The sequence below is a fragment of the Schistocerca cancellata genome, chromosome 1 (assembly GCF_023864275.1).
Source record: "Schistocerca cancellata isolate TAMUIC-IGC-003103 chromosome 1, iqSchCanc2.1, whole genome shotgun sequence".
Taxonomy (NCBI): domain Eukaryota; kingdom Metazoa; phylum Arthropoda; class Insecta; order Orthoptera; family Acrididae; genus Schistocerca; species Schistocerca cancellata.
This window is the reverse complement of record NC_064626.1, coordinates 367,147,542-367,159,335: the sequence shown is the minus strand read 5'-3', so window position 1 is coordinate 367,159,335 and position 11,794 is coordinate 367,147,542. Positions and strand designations below refer to the sequence as shown.

At 38.7% G+C, this 11,794-nt stretch overlaps 1 protein-coding gene across 1 annotated transcript in view; it reads right to left on the bottom strand.

Annotated features, from left to right (window-relative positions):
• Window positions 1–2,728: 2,728 nt before the first annotated feature.
• The window catches only part of LOC126174785 (transient receptor potential cation channel protein painless-like), a 147,739-nt gene continuing 138,673 nt past the window's right edge, over window positions 2,729–11,794 (bottom strand). The window contains exon 4 of the mRNA XM_049921153.1: window positions 2,729–5,503. Within this exon, the coding sequence (XP_049777110.1) occupies window positions 3,047–5,503 (2,457 nt within the window). The 3' untranslated portion in view covers window positions 2,729–3,046. The remainder of the gene's footprint in view (window positions 5,504–11,794) is intronic.

The window sequence follows — 11,794 nt, the reverse complement described above, 5'->3', positions numbered from 1 at the left end:
CTAATTGATGTCATATAGCATTATTTTTAGATAATTTCTCACTTAAAAAGGAGGTATTAAATGCATGAAAGCAATCAGTGAGAACAGCACATGGTGTACAACCATGGTCATCTTGGTAGGTGCCTCTCCAAGCTGTTACACATTCTAACTAACTTCACCTTTATATATATTCACCAATGAAATTTGTTATGAATAATTCATCATTAAAAAAAATAATAATTTTACAGTCACAACACTAGAAGAAAAGATGGCCTTCATTTCTCATTACTGAAGCTGTCAGGGGCACAATAATGTGTTAAAGTAAAACCACAAAAGTATTTCACAACTTGCCCAAAAATGCATTACATTAAAGTCTGAGAGGTAGCAAAGTGGGTTTTACATCTAATTTTAAACCATTTTTCTGGATACCTCCTCCTGTTCTGTACACAGACTTTTAATTAAAAGCTAGTAGCATGTATAACACCTGAAACAAAAATGTTTACAATTGTTGTTAAATTTAAGTATTATCCATTAGTAACTTGAGCAGTATCAAAGACTATCAAGTAATGGCCAAGATGTAGTCAGAAATAAATCATATATACATAGACTGTAAACTGACTCACCCTAATAAAGTATTACGCTTACAACTCTGCTTCCATTATTTTGCAATAAATGGCAGTAGCAGGTGGTACACTGCAAGGATTATACATTAGGCTTAGGTAGTTGTAAACACAATGCCATTAAAATATGAGGCAGTTTGCAATTGCATCAAAGTTATTTTTGATTGAGTATACCCACTTATAAACCCAATTCTCTTCATTTGTGGGAAGTTTTAATTTTCTCTTTTAACATGGAGAAATCTGCAGCTGAGGCTCTTAACCCTTGAGCAGGCATGCTGTTTCTCAAAACATGAGTGGGCGCATGACATACTTTGTTCTCATGTAAAGAATAGTGGTCTTTATGTTACCAAGGTAAATATGTATGAGCAAAATCGCAGCTTAATTAAACAACTGTAAAATAAACTTACACAATATGAGCTACAGCATTGTTTAGTTAACTAATATGAAATAACCTTTCACTCTATTGCTGCAGACGGTGTAATGGCCCACTTGAAGAATTAAGCAGTGCAGTTTCATCAGGTCCCAGCCAACAGCTTATTTGATTACCAATTATCTTGTACACATTTGCCTTACTGTCAAATTGTGCTGCTAGTTCCTAATCTGGGTCATTTTCTTGCATGGAACACACATTTTTTCTCACCTTCACTGTTTACTTTATATTACTGTTTGACAACTCAGTTAATCCCTTTGTTAGCTGAAGCAACAATTAAGAATAGGCATTCTCATAATTATGAAACAACAATGGAATGGTGCACAAAAAAATATTATTTCCAGTTGGCGCACTTTATAAATAGGATTAAAATTCTGGGTAAGACCTATGATGAGGTGAGTCACCTATTGGTGAAAGCACACACAGAGAATAGTTTCAGTGCTTCAAGAATGGTGATTCTGATGTCAAAGACCAGCATGGCAGTGGAAGAGAGGAGGTTTTCAAAGTTACTGAAACTAATGGACACAATAACAGTAGATCATTATCAAAAGCAGTTGAGCTGAACACTAAAAGACAAATGGCCACAATGCAGTAATAGACATGAAAGGTGATTTTGCAGCATGGCAACGCTCAACCTCATGTCACAGTACTCATCAAAACATACTTGGAAATATTGGAATGGGAAATTTTACCCCACCCACCATATTCTCCAGATATTGCTCCCTTTAGCTACCACCTTTTTTGATCAACTGCATACAGCCTGGCTGACCAGCACTTTCAGTCATATGAACAAGGACAAAATGGATCAATTAATGGATCTCCTCAGAAGATACCCAGTTCTTCCGCCATGGGAAGAAAGGTGGGAGAAAGTAATGGCCAATGATGGTCAGTACATTTAATCATAAATCTTCTATAAGTTTTTCACAATAAAGCTTCAAACCTTGAGAAAAAACAGCTGAAGCAAATTTGTAGACCTAATAAAGTTGTATGACATGAATGGCTGGGAGACCCCAAAGGGCATGTTCATCCGCTTAATTGGAAAAGTTTTTATTATCCTACATACCCCAGGCACCCTTCATTCATGAGGTATGAGAGCTGTGTGTGTGTGTAAGTGTATCTGTTAAGTGTAGGTCACTGTAATGGGTGTGTGTAATGTAGTGTCACATTCATGTTGGAGATGATGAGAGAAAGGAGAGGGTGAAAGCCAGCACCGGCATATGGGCTACTCCTGTTAAAAAGCACTAAGGTGGATGCTGAATTTGATGTCCCCATCCAACTCACTCTAATTATTTCAATAGAAATTGTGCTTATTCTCTATGGAATGTGGAATTAGCTTACATATTGATGCATGCATCATTCAGTGAGGTATGTGGAGACTTTAAGTGATATAATTTGTTTCTAACAATATTGCTGGTAATACTGACAAATAAAGTAAATTTAAAATATACTCCATAATATGTGTTCCTTACCACAAGTAAATAAATAAATAAACCATACTATACTAGAGTGCAGCTAATATTTTTTGTTGAAACACAATGACAGACATTATAAATTTTGAATACAGTCTGTTTCTTTCAGGGTACGTAACTACAGTGAGTCTAGTTTTCACTGTCTCAGCTATGTATGTTGGCATAACAGGAATGTACAATTAATACTTGTATTTGTCAGTTGTAAATCATCAGCATAGAATTACAAAATGTAAGAATGTAAAATAAAACTTTAATTGTCATAATAAGTTACACATTTACAAACTTTTATCCAATAGATTATGTGTACATACAATCTTATTACAAACAGTCTTTTTCCATTTGCTGTTGAAAAAGTTCATTCACTTGCATAAATACATTCCAGCATACAAAATTTTAAATGATTAACAATAAATGGAATATATTTCCAATTAATTGCAGTAGATAACATATTGTTCATGATGATTACGTAATTATTGTTTTGAATGAAAACATGATACAGATCAGACGAGTAAATACTGAGCTAAATTTTTACAAGCTGGTCTGATGGTTTATTTGCTGTTCATCTTGTTAAGTACTTCTAAAATTTTATCTGTATTTCTCTCAGCTCTGAGAGCAGCATTTTCCACATTCCTGAGCTTAAATTCAAGTTCCTCAACTTTTATACGATATTCTTCCATTTGCTCACAATACAGCATTACGTTTTGACACTTCCTAAGCATTTCCTTAAATATTTCCATCTCTGACTGGTGGCCCTTCTGCAGTAAGAGGTTCTTTGCAGACTTAATTATTTCTTCCTCTAGCTTATATGCAGTACAGTTCCCCAAACAGTTTGTAGAGCTCTCATTAATTTTGGTCTGGTCATGCTGCTGCAATAAAATTCTGCATTCTTGATTTGGGAGTACTCTTATCTTCTTTTCAGGCAACACACCAGAGAACAGCCTTACCATCTGCATCAACCATGGGATCTGGGTAAACCTGAAGGGTCTAGTGCAAAAAGCTGGTAAGCAACAACAGTTGCAGCAGCAGCAACACTTTCTTGGTGTCTGGCACCAAAGTGGATGGCCCAAGAGCATGCTCTCTGTGTAGGATATAAGCTTCACACGTGAGACATAACCTACAAGTTCAGCATTGTCTTTTATAGATTGTGTGTCACTGACTGCAAGACCATTGAGCAAATTGAACAATACAATTGCTACCAAAAACACAAACAACATGAATACAAGATGACTGGTTCCGGGGAAGAGAACAAAAGGAATATCTGAAGCATCAAACTCCCCTGTTACCATAACAACAGTTTTGAAAAATGATGAACCAGGATTGAGAAAAAAGTTGTCATCTTCTTGGCTGCTCTTAAACAAAGTGTAGAAACTTAGAGCAAAAGCCAAGATCAAAAACGAATACCATGCTAAAAACTGTAGGAAGTTCCATGATACTGTCTTTAGCATTTCAATGTTTGTAGATAAGCTAGGGTGACGTCCTATCAGGAGAACTAATTCTGCCCAAGAAAGTAAAATGGTCAAGGCTGATAAATGGGGCCTCAGATTCATGTCTTGTACGTTACCAAACAAAACCATACTACTAAAGATTATGAGCAGTATTTCTAAATAATTTTCCCAGTTGCATATGTATCTTTTGGGCCACATAACAAATTGAAAGAGTTCCCTGACTATCAGCACAATGAGAAGTACTGATAGTATAATGGATATAATAACAGGTGATTGTGATTCATCTATGTTACTGTCTTGTGCTTCAGCCTTCTGAACTTTATTACTGCTATTTACAATAAGATTAGAGGTAGTGGGTGCAGGAATTGGACCATCAGATGTATTTTCTGATGCTTCATCAGAATAATCATAGAATACCAAAATGTAAACTGTCATTAGCATAACAAAAAGAAAATAGAAGAAAAGATTTACATAAAACATGGGGCGAATTGAATACCATTTTAATGTTAGGAAGCTAGTGAAGATTGGATGCTTCAGCAAATGCCTCAGATCCTTTGATCTGCTGATGTACAACAATGGATTTGATTCAGGAACAGGAGAAATGTGGCCAGAAGTGTTGGCACTATGCATTGGTCGCTCACAGTCTGAATATGTTGAATCCTGATCTACATCAACATCCACCTGGTCAGCAGGCGGTACAAGAAACTGATAATCAAACTGTATCTCATACTTATCAACTCGTGGAAACTCTCCATTGCTTGTAACACATTCATCCAAGTAATGTTCAAGAATAGCAGCTGAGATATTGGCAATAGGTGGTTCACCAAACTTATTCTCTGTGCCTATGTAAGCACCTGCTCTTAGCAGTGAGAGGATGTAGTGTTCATCACCAGAATAGGCAGCAAGATGCAATGGTGTATCACCATTGTTATCAGGGGCATTAATGTCAATGATTCCATAGTTTTTCTCTATGTACTGCATAAGCAGATCAAAGCAACCATGACGATCTGAATTCTCTGGGTTCCAATGCAAATCTTTTAGTACAGCATGCAGAGCATTGTCACCACCATTCCGTGGTGCTAAGAGAGTTCCCTTACGCTTCAGTAGTAAATGCAAGATGTCAATATAGCCACTTGCAGCAGCTGCAATAGATGGAAGTTGAGCTCTGCGTGACCTGGAAGTAGCATTAGGATCAGCACCTTCCAGCAGGAGCTTCTGCACTACCTCAGTCATGCCAAAGTTGCATGCATATTGTAGAAGTGTCCACATGCCATCATCTGAATTTAGGAACTTTTCTTTTTCTTCTGTTGAAAGAACAGGGTCTTTCTCAAGAGCTGCATCAAGTTTCTGTATGAAACCATCAACTTCACGATTGTAGAGAAGGCGAAACAATGAAATTGTGGTATCCTCTGTCTTTTGGACACTTCCAGCAGCTGGTAGCACTAGATCTGGAAAGCATCGTTTGATGAGATCACGAGCTGTCTCCTTGTCTCTTAGTGCTGGTACATCCACATCAAATCTTCCAGTGTCCAACATTGTTGCCAACACTGTCAAATTTTTCTGCAAGAACCAGAAAGAAAAGAGACAATTAGCGTTATATAGACATGTTGCTATGAAAGTATGAATAAATAACAGAGCACTGAGTTTTCACTGTGCAGTTAGAGGCGCCATGTCATGGATTGCACGGTCCCTCCCGGCAGGAGGTTTGAGTCCTCCCTCATGGGTGTGAGTGTTGTTCTTAGCATAAGTTAGTTTAAGTAGTGTGTGACCACTATTTGTACAAAACTACAGATATATTTATGTGAGGAATATTAATGTTCATAAATCTAATCTTCAGTTTTATATGCAATAAACCCTATCTGTGGCTACAGTAGAGATCACTGGAAAGTATCATGGTGTTGAATGATTAGCTTTATAAGGGAAAATTTAAAATAATAATAATAATAATAATAATAATAATAATAATAATAATAATAATAATAATATTGAAAATCCAGAATGGAATACAAATGTCTGCTGGATGATAAACACTGTTAATTGTATAGAAGCAGCATTGAGCATTTGGTGAAGAGAAGGTGCCAATGGACAAGGGCTGTGGAATGAGAAGGGTGAGGGAAGACACAAGAGTGCACTGAAGATGAATGGATACATGCAGCAGTCACTAAAATTTACCCAACAGGATTTCACAAGAACTATGTCTACACTCTTTTAAAGATTAAATCAAATGGTCACAATTGGGCATTGGTACCCAGAGACATAAATGGCTTGTTTGAATGTGTGTATATATTGTTGTCTTCATATGATGAAGGACTTAGTCTAATAGCAGCCTTTTGCACTGTGCCTGCCTGCCACTCAGTGCCACTTCTGTGGTGAGTAGCAGCCTATCCTTTTCATACTGCTGTTCTTTGAAAGATTCCCATTTATGTTTCCTGGGCATCTGTATTAAATTTTTGTATGATCTTACTAATCTCTAAAAATACTAGCACGGCATCTGAATTAATTTAATGTCTGCTGCCATACCTATTCAATGAAGGGCTTTGAATGCTGGGGAAATACTCTTGAATTTGCCACTCTGCCCCTCTTGTATATAATTTCCTTTACTTATGCTCTGTACTCCTCTGAATGCTATCAACAAATGTAAGTTTTTCATTTATCTTGTCTACTTACGGTTTTACATATTTGCCCCATTTTTATCCCTTTTTAGTAAAAAAGTATACCATTTATTTTCTACGTGGATGCTACCAGATTATTTCTCATGTTATGGACAGTATTTTTATCCACATTTTAAGAGAAATGCTGTACATTAAAACAATTGGAGAAAACTAAGATGGTGCATTAAGTGGTGATATTTTCCTGTAGATTACAGCATTGTCAGTGCTGTGGAGATTATTTGACACACCATTTATGTAAACTGAACACTTCCTTGAAGTGCAATAAATGTTACTTTTGTTTCTATTGAAGATTCATTGTGATAAAGGAAGAATTCATTCATTTACTCTACACCAGGTCCTGTAAATCTCATAACGAACAACAGCATACGTGAAGGAATGTGGAGTACGTCAACTTACATATTAACAGGCAACATCTGTCACTGCAGCGTACTTCTGTAAAGTAAACTAACAACAAATTGTGATGAGTGCTGTCTACTCTTAATGATAATGACAGGAATTATTTCTAAATTATTTTCCACATATTTATGTATTAGGAGAAAAAAAGTGTTACTGGTTCTCTTCTTTTACAGAGCACCTGCTGTTCTTATCTCAAACTTCAAACAACTCATTTCTATTTCTTTATGCATACAACTATCATCTGTCCAAATATTCTGATAAATAACTGGAGGAGTGGCTAATGAGGTAACATTTTAAAATTATGGCTCTGGAAGTTGGAGGCAAAGAAAATTTAAACAGTAGTTTAGGGAGCAGATTTGTACTCAGTAGGCTGGGAACAATGGGTATGTGGAGGATAGTAGGTTACTGTGGAGACAAGGAACTGGTGAGCTGTTTATTGACAATGGGGCAGGGAGGGGAGGCAATTTCAGTCTGTGAAGGCCTCAGTGAGTCCCTAACATATTTGATTTGGAGAGGGGCAACTCCTCACTAAAGATGCAATGACCATGTGTAACTATGCTTTACAGAATTGATTTCTTGGTGCGGAATTGGTGGCGGTTGTCAAAGTGGCAGTATTATGGGTGTTGCTAGATTCAATGTGGATGAAGGTACTTGTATGGACAGCATATGACAGACTATCACTGACCAGTTATGGCAGCATGGAGTGAAGTGCCTGTACTCAAAACAGTTAGTTTGGACCAAGCGATTGTGACTGTAAGATGTTTGTGCATCATACTGTGTAAAAAAAGGCTAGATCTTGAGATTCTACACATCTGTCTATCGTTGGGTCATTCCTTGTCTATGCTACAGACAAAACTACCCACACTGGTGACCCCAACTTTGAAAGCATTATGATTACAATGATATTCCACATCAAAGTGATTCTTTTTTTTTTTTAAGTGCCAACAATGCAACCAACAGATACTTCATGCCCATTGGCCACTTTATGAGGTTTAATGACTCCAGTTATATCAGGTATTATTGGTGCTCAGTACCCACAGTAATTGCACAACAAATGGTGTGCATGCAGATTAAAACAGGATGTGAGTGCCAACATTGTTGTGCAGAACACAGTGAGTGCAATGTCACCTTTAACAATGAAATGGTGCTCCAAACTTAATGATGTGAATTTTGGTGATCCCTCATAACCTACAGTCTGATTTTACACGATCTGCACCTACTGCATCATGTACACAGACTTTCAGTACAACTTCTCCATACTCACATTTACTGTGCAACACCAATGCAGTATCAGTGAAATTATAAATTTACTGTTTGCAATGACAAATAACATTTTGACTGTGCATCCTGTACCTGCTGCAACATATGAGCCTACCACAACACTGATGCCATGTGCAGCAAAATGACAAATTCAGTCTTTGTGAGGACACACAACATTTTGACTGTGCATGCTGTACCTACTGCAACTTGCATGCCTACTGTGTCTGCCATACTATGATAAAAAACTTTCAAAAAGACTACTCTGGTCACCAAGGAACAATAGCACCACAATGATTGATCTGACAACTATGCCATGTCTACCAACAGGTGTCACAATAGTGCCTTACTATTTGGCCCTCACATGGCTGCAACTGGTGGACTGTATCACACAATGACAAGTAGAAAAGCAACCTCAAATCCCTCTGTTAAGAAATGATTGGTTAACTGTGTGTTTCACAATGATGGAGTGTATTTTACAAAGTTAGAAACTGTGGACAGTAACTCAAAATTTGCTAGCTAATATGCCATCTCGCTGAGCACACAGTGTTATTCAGTGATCTTATATTCGTCCTGCCTGCCAGCAACAAATACAACATAATGAAGGCAGCACTCTTGCAAGAATTTTTTTGTGCATCGGAGAAATAAGTGTGGCAAGTGATGTACAAAGAAACATTTACCAGATGGCACAACCTCTCAGATGTGGCACCAGCTACAGTCATTAGTGGATCACATCCTGATGACAGACCCAACCATCTTGATACTATGAATTGTGAAACTGCATCAGCATCTGCATCTGACAATGATTCCCCACAAAAACGATTTGTTGGGCAGGAAATTGTCTCTTGCAGACAGATTTTTTTAGTTATGGAACACAGGCAGTGCATCTGCACGAACAAGCCTACTTCATCTTCCTGTCTGACCGGCCAGCACATATGAATGAAGCTGACACTGTCTGGCAATAAGCAAAGATGATGTCATGACACCCTGCCTAAGTGATGGCACTTGGAGTGGGCACAATAGAACACTACCAACTAACAATCATCTGATTCTGCCACTTTGTTGCCTCCCCACTGTTGGCACAATCAGCATTTCGGCAATGCTCCTCTCAAATGTTAATAGCCTGCTCACACCCAAAACTTCAAGCACAAGCCATTGTAGGCACTCCAGCCCATCCAGAATTGACAAATCACCTCTCCCCCTCAATGACAACCAAATCCTGGAAGCCACATATGCATCTGGGATGGATCCACCAATACAGCCTTTCTGATCGACACAGGCTCAGAAGTATGTACAGCACCACAAGACATACTCAAACATTGCTACAAGGCTCTGGGTGTGCAACTCCATGTGACAAATAATGCCAAGATCCATGTGCATGCAAAGTAGAACATACTGCACAACTCAAGGACAAGTTATATCGTCATTGGACGTTCTATGTCGCCGTCATACAGAACTAATACTGGGCTTCCAATTCCTCAGAATCTTCTGTCTCTCCCTTGACCTTGACCAGACCACTCTATTTCATCATGCAATGCAACATTTCATCCCCAGGCTCTTCATCTTGAATCTGAGGTAGGCTGCGAGACAACATCCATGTCTGTTCACAACTAACAGTACAAAAGCCAACAACTTAACTCCAGTACTAATCGAATGAGTCAAGACAGCATATGCTTTCCCTGCTGTCCAGGCACATCTCTTCATGACCTGGGATGACTCAAATTCCCTATATTATGACAGTGACAGATTACACCAGAAAATACAGTAGGTGTTGCTCACCCTCTAACACACATGTGAGCAGCTAAGGGACCTAATATATGTCATGGTGGCTGTAAATGATACAGCCAAGGATGTCGTGCAGCCACAGTGGCTGCGAAAGACGCAGCCTCACCTCCAGCAGCCAACAACACCCCTCAGTAACATGCTGAGAAGGACATGCAGTCCGACCTGCTACAACCACAACAAACACAAGCCACAGCAACTTGAACGATGCAGCCCCATCTCTGTCAGATGTTCACACCCTTTTGCCACATCTGGAGATACTGCACCACCTCAACACTACACAGACAGTTCTCTCATATCAGTAAAGGGCATATCACAGCATCTCTCGCATCTTCCCAAAAACACTCTGAACCCATCAGTGTGCATTTAAAAATGCTATGATACACCACATAAATACAACAACAGGCTTGCCTTTCAGCACAAAGCATGCTGCCTCACCCTGGCCTTCCTGCAGGGAGATAAGGTGACAGTGAATGATATGTTGCACGTGGGCATCTCCCATTAAATTAGTAGCAAAGACAGATGGTTCTATTTCACTATGTCAAGATTACAGAACACTTAACACATACATGATTTATGATAGTTACCCTATACAAAACGTATGGGACTTTACCCATACACTGAAGGGGCAACTGTTTTTTCATGATTGATGCAGCAAGATCTTGTTGCTAAAATGGCCATCATTATGCCATTTGGCTTATTTGAGTTTCTGGTGATGCCATATGGCTTCGAAAATGTAGTGGGGTATTGTTTAAACTGGCCTGCTGTTTTGCATGTTTAGATGACATTCTAATTTTTTCCCATGGTCATCGGAACCACAAAGGTCACCTATAATGCTTCCTCACTGGCCTCTATGAAACAGGGATGACCATAAACAAAGATAAATCACAATTACATAAAAATGAGTCATGTACTCAATGTGGAAGGGTGAAGCTCACAATAGACTGCACTCAACTAGTTCAACAGCTGCCACCTCATCCCACATATCCCAACCTTCGGTAATTCTTGGGAATCCTTAACTTTATAGACGACATTTCCCACATGCTGCACAGATTCAAGCACCAATGGTGAATACCCTCATATGCATGGCAATACTAAACCACACTGAAGCACCAAAGAAATTGGTACAGACATGTGTATTCAAATACAGAGATACGTAAACAGGCAGAATACAGCACTGCAGTCAGCAATGTGTAAATAAGACAGCAAGTGTCTGGCACCATTCCTAGATTGATTACTGCTACTGCAATGGCAGGTTGTCAAGATTTATGTTATGTGAGTTTGAACATGGTGTTACAGTTGGCACATGAGTGATGGGACACAATATCTGTGAGGTAGCAATTAAGTGGTGATTTTTCCATGTGACCATTTCATGAGTGTGCTGTGAATATCAGAAATCTGGTAAAACATCAAATCTCATTCAACATGACAGATGTGCAATCTTTCCACAAATTGCTGCAAATTTTAATGCTGGGCTATCGAAAAGTGTCAGCGTGTGAACCATTCAATGAAACATAGTCGGTATGGGCTTTCTCAGCTGAAGGCCCACTCGTGTCCCTTGATGACTGCACAACACAAAGCTTTACATATTTCCTGGGCCTGTTAGCACTGACAATGGACTGTTGATGACTGGAAACATGTTGCCTGGTCTCATTTCAAATTGTATCGAGCGGATGGAAGTGTATGGGTATGGAGACAACCTCATGAATCCATGGATCCTGCATGTCAACAGGGGACTGTTCAA